We start from the raw sequence: 13,024 nt of genomic DNA, 5'->3' as shown, positions 1-13,024 counted from the left end.
GCATTTTTGAGCATCAGCATATGTAGATTCAAGTTCCAAATAAAACAGCTTTAACAATGACAAATATCAATAAAAGAGAGCTTTTTTGAATTCTCCATTGTCATAAAAGCTTTAACATGGTAGGTACAGTTACTACAGAATTCGGTTTGTATTTTGTGTACCTATAGAGAAAAAAGCTTTAAAACAGAGCTGTGTGGAACGCATTCTTGTGAGACATACACAAATACAGATACTACAAAATGTGCAAGTTTATCAAAAATTGTTTCAAAGATGAAATTTGTTTCAAATAACATTTGTTTTTCTTTTATTTTCAATATATCTATCAAAAAACTAATCTACTTATCATTTTTTGACAGATAGATAAATCCACAAAATCATATAATCGTTTATCAACCAACAACAACTCAACACAAGCGAATGTCAATTATAATTATTTTACTGTCACAGCTGGCGAAAGAAGAAAAACGACAAACGAAAGCAAAAACGAAACAAAACGATACGCTTATCGCATAGCACTGGGAATACGAGTGAGACATACCAATTGACATTGGTTTTTATTCAATATTGTTGTTGAAGCAGCTCAGCGACGACGATACACGACGACGACGACGGCGAGTCAAGTCAGTCAGTATTTTTGATTGTGGATGGACAAGATGTAAGTGCTGGCGTTTCGTTTTAGTGTACATTCGTATTAATAAGTAATTTTTGTGTTTTTCAATTTTGTATTATTGATTATTTTATAGGTCGAAAGTTGTAAGCAACAAAAGGCAGCTGAGGCGTTTGGTGGAATTATTGCAAAAGAATCAAGGTATTGCTAGAGGAGTTTGTTCGAAACCCATAGCTCAACGAAAATGGGAAGAATTTGCGTTTGAGTTAAATAGTTTGGGGCCACCACAGCGCGAATGGCATAAATGGCAAAGGGTAAGGGGGATCATAAAATCAATTGAAAGAAAAAAGCTTTTTGATGTTGAAATGTACACACTTCCACATCATATTGAGACTGATATTCATAGAAACTCTTATTATTTTTTAAAGGTATGGGCTGATTTAAAGTGTAAAATAAAGAAGAAGAAAACTGAAAATGATTATGATGAAAATCATCCAGCAGGAGGTCAAAATAATCGAATACACCATTTCAGTGACTTGGAAGAGGCAGTTATTGAAATGCTTGATTTTAGCACCACAAGCAGGCGTCAACCAGATCAATCAATAAGTTATGATGATTCGATGATGTCTACAAATGAGAGTTTAATCAGCATAGAAGATATAAAATTTGAACCAGAACAATTTAACCATGAATTTGTAATGAAAGTTGATCAGACGCCGCCGGCGCTGCCGCCAAAGTCAAATGAAAAATTTAATCAAAGCTGTAGAACGGCGGAAACCTTTGAAACGGCAACGCAAACAGATATTAATAGAAGAGATACAGTTTCAAAGAATGAAGAAAATCCTGCGCAGAAACAATTTTTTGAATGTATGACGGATCTCATGAGGGATATTAAGAGAAGCATCAATAATATTGAAGATCACTTGAGAAGGGATGTTCATCAGAAAGAAGAACTTCTCGAGTTGAAAAGACAAAAATTGAAGTTATACAAAGAAAAAATTAAAAGCCAACGTGTCGATAGGAAGTTGAAATTAAAACTCAAAGCTGAACTTGTCAAGCTTAAGAGACAGAAATTAAGTAATGCGGGAACTTAAAGTTAATGCATGTTTATATTTTTTTTCATAGAAGAAAAGAAAAACTAAAATTACATATATTAAATGTTAGAAAGATATTTTTTAAATTTGAACGAAGAGAAAAGAAAAGACTAGATACTTATTATTTGGTTATAATTGTCTTATATATACAAAACCTTGTTAATTGTAATTTTGAATTTAAATATATATGTAAGTTTTATAAAAAATGCCCAAAACTCTGTTAATATGAGGAAAAACGAAAATACAAATTTGTTACATTTCATTAAAAAAAAACACAGCGGCAACGCTTAATTGGGTTTCTTTATTTTTGTTTACCCTTCGTTGTTGTCCGTTCAATTTCAGGTTTCTGAGAATCACACAAGTGGTTGCATTAGAAAAAGGAGGTATTTGTTTCTTTTTTTTTTCACTGTGAGTTGGAGTAAGATGGATAACAAAAGAAAAACAGGTTTGAGTAAGGATATTATTTAGTGCGAAGAGATGCGCTAGCGCTTACAATAATAAAAGAGCAGCAGAAGTAGCGAGAAAAATAAAATTAATTGACAATTTCCCCTCAAATATTATGGTGCCGTTCTGGCATTAGCACAGTTTATATTTGTAAGATGTCCGTACAGAAATATAACAATATTTCTCTCTTGCTGTCAGAAAATTGGGAACTTCAATCTCTCAAGAATTCTCTATCGCGCAATTCAAAAAGGATGATAAGCAATGTACTTAAAGCTTTTTTGATGGAAAGGTGAGAATGAACAGTGAATTGTATTTTATTTCATTTTCATGATCTGTCAATCGTCTCAGAGAAAATTCACACAATTCTTAGAAATACAAACTGGCCAAATGTGAGTTTATGTCAAAAATTGTCAAATGATTTACCTGGTTGTCAAATTTTAATATAGAATACACTAATCCACATTCAACATCTTAAAACTTAGTGAAAATGAACAAACAAATCAATATTTTTAAAAACATATTTTTAACAAAACCACAGGTTAATTCTTATTTACAAATTGGTTTTTACGGTGTAGACAAAATATTTCAATTTTCGGAGATCGAACTACTGTGCCGACACATTTCATTTTTGAACAACCGCAATACCTTGCCGACACTGCTTCGTCTAAGTAGTTTGTCATGTATAACAGGGGAATGTTTAGAAACATTGCATTTAGAAAATTTGCGAGTTCCGAAAATAAAATGTGTATAATGTGAAAAATTAAATGAATGACCATTTTTTGGTCCGATTTTGCAAATTAAAAAAAATTTCATTTTATTGATGTTTTTACGTCCCTAGGGTCAAGGTTTTTCAACTGTATACATACCTAGACTCGAAATATGTTTTGTTTAACAGATGATGAGAAAACGTCAAAATTTGCACTTTTAAGAAAATCTAGTGGGTGTTTTTGATACTTTAAAAATTTCAAAAAAGGAAAGCATTTGTTTGACCCCGATAGCCTTAGAACTTATAATTATTATATAAAGGTATGGATATAAATATATTTTTACATCAAATATTGTACCTACATACGTACAAAAATTGATATTGCTTCACAAATGCATGTTTTCGATATCTCCTATCTGAAGGTTATGGACAAAAAATTAGTTAACGGTTACAAACAAAATATTCGGGCTGGGTCTGTTGAAAAATACTACCAACATATATTTAAGAATATTTTTATGAACTACGAAATTGAATTCATGCCAGATCTTGAAAGTTACATATTTGGTAGAAGAAGTGGTGGGGAATTGTTCGGGTATAAAAAGGACCTAAAGACGCTGAAATTAATTTTAAAAACACTGAGCGATCCCGATTTTTCGAAATCAAAATAGAAGAGAGTATTCTTTACGTTGTTCCAATCAAGCAGACAGAACCCATGTTCATTCGACCGTAAATCAAAGGACGAGGTGTGCGATTCAAAAGGGACCAAAATTGTTGATCTGGCAGATGCTGTGGACTGTCGAGTTCTAAATGGAAGCTGGTTCAGTGATCGATTATTGTTTTCTGTCTGGAGATTGGTTCCTCTTTTTTGATGATTTTAGAGTAGGAGTAAGAACATTTTCGGATCACACGCCGCTAGAGGTATCCTTTAAAATGAAAATATCTCGTATGGAGACAACTGAACCTGCCCCCACTTTTGTTCCAAAGCTTCAATGGAAAGGCAGCTACAGAGAGCAATTCCAAAGAAACCTAAACAGACAGCTCGAAACACAAATAACTTTGAATACTAATCTACCCATGCACATGTTACCGAGCATTATCAAGAATGCAGAACCCCAAAAAAAGCATCGGCAATAAAGTAGGTTTTGGCAAATAAGCAAAAGGTGTTTGACAGTGATTGCAAGAGAGCTAGGAACCTATCTTTTGCGTACTTAAAATTATTTAAAACGACCAATAACCTCAATTTAAAAATATTCTATGCAACAGAGAACAAAAAATTCTAAAATCTTTGTAAAGCAAAAAAGCGAAATTTCGACGAAAAAATATCGAAATAGCAAACAGCGCGAAAAACGCAATGGAGTCTGGAAAGCAATTAGGCTTGTGAGTGGAAAAAAGATTAAAATGGCTTCAGTACTGCACATTGAACAATTAAAAATCCATTTTACAAGTTTGCTCAACACTTCACACAAAGCTCCATCGTTTCCATATGCACCACCTTTAATAATTGATGTGTTTCTGGGCGCGCCTATATCCCAAAATGAGGTAAAAACAGTTATTGAAAAAGCAAAAGAAGATAAAGCACCAGAGGAAGATAGAATACCGTATGAATATTTTAAAATAATTACATCAGATTTCTTACGGCTTATAACTTTGGAGTACAACAGAATTTTCGACACCGCTGACGTCCCCGAGAATTTTGGAAAGGCAATTATTTTTCCGCTACATAAAAAAGGTAATTTTGAAAATCCATCAATTATGTATATAATAGACTTAAAGAGTGGCTCGAATCTGAGAAAATATTAATCGAATTCCAAGCTGGCTTTAGGAAAAACTACTCGACAATTGACCAATGTTTTTCATTAATAAATATTGCTGATTTCTATAAAAGTAAATTAAAAAGCCTTACGCCTTCGATTCATTTCCCCGGAAAGCACTTTTTTACAAGCTTTACAAAATATAGGATCTCAACTAAAATTATATCTCTCGAGTTTTGGACGGAATTATCTTTTAGATGACTGGTACGTCAATGGACGTTAAGCAAGGATGCGTTTTAAGTACTCTTCTCTTTATCTTATACATATATGACATAACTGATTTGGTGAAAGGTGGTTTTGATATAAGACGGAAGAATATTCGCGGACGATATAGTTTTTCTAGCTGAAACTATAGACGGAAATCAAAGATGATGATTTTCAGAAATGGTCGTGGGAGATATTCCAAGAGGGAGAAGTGGACGTTTGCGAAGAACCGATAGAAATAGTAAAGGAATACAAGGTAGTTTTCATTGCATCTAACTTCAAGCAAGGCGTGCTATGTGTTCTGTATGGAGAAGTTGCATTCCAAGAAATAAAGTCTCGCACATAGCACGTAGTCCCCATGGCATTATGGTTAGTGCGTTGGACTGTCATGCTAGGGGTCTTGGTTTCAATCCCTGCCTGTGCCACATTAATTTAAAAAAAAAATAATTTTCGCGGGTACTGCCTCTTTCGAGGAATTGGCAAATCCTTCAAGAGTAATTCTTGTCATTAAAAAGTGCTTTTTCAAATTAGCCGTTCGGATTCGGCCAAAAATTGTAGGTCCCTTTAATTCCTGACAACAGTCCTCGCACACAGGAATGGTTGAAAGTTGTAAGTCACTAGGCCCTGGTTCCCAATGGACTGTTGCGCCACCCATTTTTTTTTACATAGCTTAACACCAAGTATTTTGAGCTACCGCAATTGCAATACTGTTTTAGGGACCGCAAGTATGGGGGTATCGATCGTTAGAAGCTGTTTAAAAGTTCCTCCATTTTTTTATTACAAGTATTTTCAAGTTGCTAAGTACGACGCCCAACTATATGTTACATCTTGAAACAGGAATAGGATCGCTCTTTTTAGACACACTTGAATTGCTTTTCAACGTTTTGGCGATGGGTGACGAAAGCATTCCGCGAATAGTACTCACACAAGCTATCAATTCTGAAGTTTCGTGTGTTGAGGAGTGGAAGAAACTGGCTATTGAATGCTCAACTACTTTTTCAATATCAGCAGACGAAAGTATCAAAGTGCTTAAGATGAATTTTGATGACTTGCTGAAAAAAGTCGGCAACATGATGTACCTACGATAAGTTTATGAGTGAAGCTGAAGCATCTATTTACAGATAAATGGGTAAAGTTACCCATTTCTGGAACCACAACACCTATGTACTTCTTGGCCAAAAACAGTTCATACAAAATCAGCTTGTTACTTAAACTAATAGGAGAACTCATCTTTCTGAACTACATTCCTCACCATACAGAATTGCCAATATTGTGCGATTTATGCAATCGGAGTTTGTCCAATACTCAAGGAGTTCCGAAAGCGCTATTTTGGGATAGATATACTCGGTTTAGAGGAAACGATCAGCATCTTGAATAGAGAACTAGGTTGGGACCTTCTGTATGAATACTTATTGAACGCTCTTCGCTATAGAACCAGAATAGTTGAGAAAAATTTTTAAGGTTTTAAAGTTTAAAAATTATAAAGATTATTTTATTAAATTGTATCTAATCAAATTTTTTTTGTTTAAAAAAAATATCAGTCTGGTAGACAGCCTTCGGCCAAACCATTTAAAGACTTGTGAAATCTTCCAATTAAGAATATAATGTTTTGTACTTGAAGTCAATAAAACTAACTTACTAAAGCTATGACAGCATGTACTTTGTTTTGCCCTTCAACCGTTATACCCATTTTTGCCGCATCTATTCTCAAAAGCTCTATTGAAATTTGAGTTCTATCGATTATGTCATATTGTCATCAGAATACTTGGACAAACATTTGAAATATAGGGCCTCTAGTGTTGACGTGGGAGCTCTGTACTATTTTTCCAAACTCGATGAAAAAGAAGTCAAATGACAGAGCTTCACCATGACTAAACCATTTTTGATTAAAATCTTTAGTTCGAAATTTTTACGAATGAAATACTTACAATATTTATACAAAGTTCCTTTATGTTCAAAAGCCAAATTAAATTGGTTGAAAGACCCTATTATATCTACAAAACCAGCTTATGCTATGTATTGATTGCATACTTTTCAAAGTTCCTTAAATGACAATTAGGCTTATTAGTTTGGGTCGCATATCAGCCTCCATTTATAAAAGTCATTACTACTTTTCTGACCGATAATAAATGTACCTAGATGGGCAAATTTTTTAAAGATGCCTTGAAGATGAATAAAAGATTTCACGGAAAATGTATAAAATGACAGCTGTCAAGTTGAAAAGTTGTTAAATATCTCTTATAGGAAGTGTTTGCTAGTGGAAGGGAGCTTCACTTCGCAAAACCTAATTTTTATATTTCAATGGAAGTATTTCAATTAAGGAATTTGTTTATCATAAATCCGTTTAGTTTTTGAACGCATTTATAGACGTCAAAAGTGACATATTCAACTTTGTAGGGCTGCCAGCTTATCTCAAGTATATAGTAACTGTCAAAATAATTGAAATTATGATTACTGTTTTCTGCTAAATGTGTGCTTTCAAACCCAAACATTTTTCATTTTATTGTGTCACCAATTTTTAGATGAAACTTATAATATCACTTAAACTCTTTAATGATAATAATTGTACATTCCTTAAAAATATTTTCGGGTCTTTACATTTTCTTTAATTATTATTAATTGTTAACAAATTACTTCAGCGGCGTAAAATTTAGTATAATTCCTCCTTTTACAGATAACAGAAAACCGTTGGGATCAGTTAAATTATCCAATCTCGTTGAACTACTTACGCTGATTTGAAAGTTTCTTACGATTTCTGCAACTGATACCTTTGTTTCTAGAAGACCAAGTTTTAATCCTGGAAAAATATTGAATTTGTATAAATGAAGAAAATTCAAATCAGTATATAACTAAGTTTTATACCTAAACACATTCTTGGACCATCACCAAATGGAAGAAATACACCACTTTCACGATATTTTCGATATCCTCCAACATCTGGATCAAATCTTTCGGGTCTAAACTCCTCAGGATTCTCGAATATTTCTTCGTCTTTGTGGAAAGAGTAAGCTGATATGAAAACACTATCTCCTGGTTTTAGACGAATTTTACAACCATCGGAATTTTCAAGAATCGTTGGTGAAGTGCAGAATTTTCTAAAAACCGGCAGAGGTGGAAATATACGAAGAGTTTCTATAAGAAAAAAAGATTAAAAGTCATATAAAATTTTAAAATTATTAAATAAATTGGTAAAGGTACCATAAATACACTGATCAAGATATGGAAGTTCATTCAATTTTTCAAAACTGATATCATTTTCCCCATCATCAAAACTTTCCATAATTTCATTTCGAAGTTTCTCTTGGGCTGATTTATTACGACCAAGCTATAAAATAAAGATTTCTAATGTTAACACAATTTTGAAACAATATACAAATCACATAATTGACCAACAACAAACAATGACTTATTGCAATAGCTGCACTTTCAAAACCGTCCACCAGAACTGTTGTACAGTGTCCTGCTAATTGAGGTGCCGTCAGTGACTTTTTATTGGAAAGACTTATTAAATGATTTATGAAGTCAAAACGCTCGTTGGGGTTTTCCAATCTATGTGAAATTAAGTTATTTGTTAATTGGGTAAAAAAGTCATCAGAAGCCTTGGGGAAAAAACGCTGGGGCATTAGTTTCCTTAAAAATGGCCAAGCTTCAGTTTTTTGATAATATCCAACACATTTCTGAGACTGACTTATCATTCCATTAGCTATTTCATGAATTTGACAGACTTTTTGTGATTCGAAGGCGTTTGCATTTATTCCCCAAACAAAGTCAGAAATTACTTCCGAAGTGAATCGGCAAGAAAGCTGAAAAAAGGTTTCGAAATTTTTGTTATGAGAAAAAAACAAGAAATATTAAATATTGTTACCTCTTTTGCGTCGAGTTCCTTTCCACTATTTGATCTGATAAAGTCTGCTAACTTTTTAGCAATCTTCTGCATCGCTGGATATGATGAACGCAGCTTCAAATGGAAAAGGTCAATATTTTATTGAATTAAACACCTTCACACTTACCCTGCTCATTGTTAAGGCTGGAACTATTTCCGAACGCTTCTCCTTCCAGGTTTCTCCAGTGCAAACAAACGGGCTTTGCATTCGGAGTAGCTCAATTTTTGGTACTGACTTGAAAACAAATTCTAATAAGTTATAGTTTTTGAAATTCTAGAAGAATCCAACTCACCCATCTCGAAGACTCATTGTCATAGAAACTGCTAAAGTTTGTCAACAGAATTTGTCGAGCTATTTCTGGATCTATGATGAAGAGTTTAGGATCTCTTGATATAAATATTCCAACGAATTTTTCATTGTTCTTATAATTCCTGTACATACAAATTTTCGAAAACATCAAAGTACACAAAAAAGCTGTTTCAAATCATACAAATAAGTGTCATTAAGTTCATCGACAAAGTTACGTTCGCCGCGGGAAGACTTTCCGAAATTTCCATTTAAAATTGAAGGCTTTGGACCGCGAATTCCTCTTGTTTTCCAGTAATTGAAATTCCATCCCAAATAAATGTAAATTAAAATTGATGAAATAATAAAAATAGTTGCAATTAATTCGAGCATTATTGCTTTGACTTTAATTACAAAAATATTTAGGGAGTATCTTATTCAAGGTAAAATGTTAGACTGTCTGGTCTCTGGTGTTTTGAATTTTAGAATTATTTAAATTTGATTAGATAAATTACTAAATTCAGAGGCGTACTGATTTGATAGCAAGAGGGAACTTGAGTTCTCTTTTCATAAATATTTTATTTCTTTTTGAAATAATATGTAAATACAAAATTTCGAACTCAAAAACATAATCTGGTTAAATGATTTTTTTTCAAACATAATCTTGGTTGGAGTTGTAGTTCTAAGAATTATAAACTTAATATGCATAAAATAAATAAATAAATTATAGAGCTTTCAGTTAAATGATAAAAACATGAACACAATTGTCATTTTGACAGAAGTAGACTTAACTCGATATTTAGGAAGATTTTTCTTGATTAAGTTTCCAGTCAACTTTACACTAAATTGGAAGGTTAGTTTTTGGCAGCTGGCCAATCATACACGAGAAACTTGCCTTACTTTCAAGTCACTTATGTGGTCTGAAGCTGCCCATGGTGTTTCTTTACGATTTCCACCTTAAACGTCAGCTGTCAAATTCAAATCTATTATGAAATATGTCATAATTTTGTGAATGCAATTTCGTTTCTAACTTTAAACTTATTTATTTTATTCAATTAAATATTATGTTAATATTGTGCAATCCACTTCACTGTGAAATTATAGTAGCCGGCTTAAAAATAACTTCTGATAAGAAACAAGATTATTTTGATAACGCTTCTAAATAATCAGCATGAGGTATTAGTTTGTTTTAAAAAGCCAAAGATAAGATGAGTTTAAGGTTGTATTCAACATGTACAGGTACATCCACTGAATAAATGGTGTGAAACGAATTATACAGGGAGTTTTTTTTAGAGCTACTCATTTTTTTGCGAGGAGATTTTTTTATTTTAAAATAAATTTTCATGACTTTTGAAACGTTTGTTAAACGTTAAACAAATTCCAAACCATATTTTATAGAAATGTCATCACACTTTGGCATTCTAACTGTCCAACTATAAGCAGAACACCTACCGAAATTTGTCATGCAGCTAAAAAACACCCTATATGCTTAGTGCATGGTTACTTTTGCTTTTATTTGACAACAAAATCAAATATAAACACAAATTGATTCTTGATTTAATAGTTACGGTTAATAAAGTTGCTTTGTACAAAAAATTATATTTTAAAGTTTATTTAAAATTTGTAAAGTTTTTTTTTCTGTGGTGAAATAAGGTAAGAACCAACATTAGTAAACAATTATGTTTTGTTTTTAATTTTTGGAAAAGTTTAAATACATGTTTTGAACAAAGAATTTGAAGACCAGAAAAATGTAATTTTTTTTTAATTTTTAAGGGTTTATTTGGATATTACGCTTTTAAAGTCAAATTTTTCCAAAACCGGTATTTTATGCTTTCGTTTCACGAAATATTGTAATAGTTCCGCTACCGACGCAAGTGGCGTTACTCGAATTCTTTATTTTAGGACTTCTTTTCAGAACTATTAAAGAGGAAAAATTCTGTAATACATTATAGAAACTTTATTTTTACTTTAACCTTTTCCGCAGCACACGCAATGCAAGCTCTCAAAATGGAACAAATAATTGCATGACTTTATACAGTCTTCCAAAATAAATGGGTTATCTAACACTGAAAGAATATTTGAAATCGAACCATAAGTTCCTGAGATTAGCGCGTTCAAACAAACAAACAAGCAAACAAACAAACGAACTCGTCAGCACTTAAGTATGTAGTATAATACAGGTTAGCCAAATAACATTTCCAAAATCATCGAACAGTTATATTTAATTTTTAACTTTTCATAGGAAGCTATTGTAATGGGTCCGATTTGTCAAATTGAAAATTTTGACATTTCTTGACGTTTCAAGTTCCCTAGAGTCAAAATAAAAGATTTTTAGAAAGATGTCTGTGCGTGCGTGTGTACGTACGTTCGTACGTACGTACGTTCGCGACGTTTTTTTCATCGTGCTTAGCTCAAAAACCAGAAGAGATATCGATTTCAAATATCGATTAAAAATAAAGATGCAGAAAGGGCTCTCACGAAAATTGCGTGGGTGGTTTTTTACCATAGCAGTTTTTAAAAAAGGTAAAAATGTTAGTTAACTCTAAATATTTTACGAACCAAAAACGCTAGAGACTTGAATTAAATTTTATATAATATATTGTAACGTGAAAGAAGTATATTTTTTGGAAAAATCCATTCAACGGTTTTTTTATACATCAAAAAAACTGAAAAAAAAAATTTGTATCCTCCAAAATTTTACGACTAAAATATGATATCATTTCCAAAAAAATTTTGTGCAACGAAGAATAATGTTTTTGACATCTGATACAATTTTGAGAAAAATCTAATTGATAGTTTTTTTTATAAAAAATAAAAATCTAAAAAAAAAACATTACTCAAAGTTGGTAAAAATTGAATATCGATTCAAATATCTTTTCAAAAACTTGAAATTTAGGCTTTCACTTTTTTATCTTATAAGAAATATTGTTTTCAACATTCTGAAAAATGTTGAGAAAAATCGAATTGACAGTTTTTTACAAAAAATAAAAACCTAAAAAAAAGTGTAAAAGTTGGTAAAAATTGATTTCGATTCAATTATCTTTTCAATATTTGTAGATATTGGGTTTAAACTACTTTTATCTTTCAAAAAATATTGTTGTTTACACTCAGTAAAATTTTGAAAAAAATTGAATTATCATTTTTTTACAAAAAATTAAAAACCTAGAAAAAATGTAACAAAAGTTGGTAAAAATTGATTTTCGACTCAAATACATTTTCAAAAATTAAAAATATTGGCTTCAAACTTATTTTATTTCACAGAAAATATTATTTTCGATATTCAGTAATTTGTATATAAAAATCCAACAGTCCGTTTTTTCAAAAAAAAAAAAAATAGTACGAAAATTTGGTAAAAATTGATACGAGAACATATAGACAAACTTTTTACCAAGACAAATCGACAGACGGGATGGGAAGTTATCAGTGTGGGTCGCATCCCAGCCTCTTTTTAATTTTTGAAATTAGATTTTGTGTCCTCAACACAAATTTTCAATACCGTTTGTTAAAGGTTGGATTTAATATCCTAATTTTTGTAACTCCGTTTCTTTCGCTGTTAAATAATCAAACTTTGTATAGCTCTTACTTACTTACTTAGGTCCTCAGACCTGTTAAGTCCGTTGAGAACCCCTTAAGGGGCTAGGGCCTCTACTACGCCTACGCGCCATAGTGTACGGTTCCCGGAGATGTGTTTCATCTCCCTCCAACTCTTGCCTAGTGACGCTGATTCCACCTCGACTGTCCTGCGACATGTGCTTCTCGGTCGTTTAGCACTTCTTGTTCCACTTGTCCTTCTATGAAGGACCTCATTTGATATGCGGTTTAGATAGAAAATCCTTAGAATGTTACGAAGACATCTATTCACGAATGTTTGCAGCTTTCTTGTTATGGCTGAAGTAACCTTCCAAGTCCTGCATCCATAAAGAAGCACAGATTCGACATTTGTGCGAAACAGTCGTAGCTTTGTTCTTAAGCTCATAGAGTTATTCCTT

At 32.3% G+C, this 13,024-nt stretch overlaps 2 protein-coding genes across 2 annotated transcripts; one reads left to right on the top strand and one right to left on the bottom strand.

Annotated features, from left to right (window-relative positions):
• Positions 1-240: 240 nt before the first annotated feature.
• On the top strand, positions 241-1,964 carry LOC129946375 (uncharacterized). The gene is made up of 3 exons (XM_056056529.1): positions 241-655; positions 744-921; positions 1,036-1,964. Exons 1-3 carry the CDS (start codon positions 645-647, stop codon positions 1,699-1,701), a joined length of 855 nt encoding a protein of 284 aa, XP_055912504.1. The 5' UTR covers positions 241-644; the 3' UTR covers positions 1,702-1,964.
• A 5,471-nt stretch (positions 1,965-7,435) lies between these two features.
• LOC129946520 (probable cytochrome P450 28d1) lies at positions 7,436-9,480 on the bottom strand. The gene is made up of 8 exons (XM_056056732.1): positions 9,241-9,480; positions 9,043-9,181; positions 8,877-8,984; positions 8,732-8,824; positions 8,256-8,669; positions 8,065-8,191; positions 7,729-7,998; positions 7,436-7,663 (listed from the first exon to the last, which is right to left on the bottom strand). Exons 1-8 carry the CDS (start codon positions 9,426-9,428, stop codon positions 7,497-7,499), a joined length of 1,506 nt encoding a protein of 501 aa, XP_055912707.1. The 5' UTR covers positions 9,429-9,480; the 3' UTR covers positions 7,436-7,496.
• Positions 9,481-13,024: the final 3,544 nt, after the last annotated feature.

This window comes from Eupeodes corollae, chromosome 2, assembly GCF_945859685.1.
Source record: "Eupeodes corollae chromosome 2, idEupCoro1.1, whole genome shotgun sequence".
Taxonomy (NCBI): domain Eukaryota; kingdom Metazoa; phylum Arthropoda; class Insecta; order Diptera; family Syrphidae; genus Eupeodes; species Eupeodes corollae.
This window is presented reverse-complemented; position numbering and strand designations above follow the sequence as displayed.

Bases quoted from the DNA above. Each gene is read 5' to 3' on its own strand.
- LOC129946520 (XM_056056732.1), bottom strand. From the start codon at position 9,428: ATGCTCGAATTAATTGCAACTATTTTTATTATTTCATCAATTTTAATT. The intron at 8,985-9,042 runs GTGAGTTGGATT...TTTGTTTTCAAG, and splicing joins ACAATGAGTCTTCGAGATGG to TCAGTACCAAAAATTGAGCT. The intron at 8,192-8,255 runs GTCAATTATGTG...TTTATTTTATAG, and splicing joins TAAGTCATTGTTTGTTGTTG to CTTGGTCGTAATAAATCAGC.
- LOC129946375 (XM_056056529.1), top strand. The intron at 922-1,035 runs GTAAGGGGGATC...TATTTTTTAAAG, and splicing joins AATGGCATAAATGGCAAAGG to GTATGGGCTGATTTAAAGTG.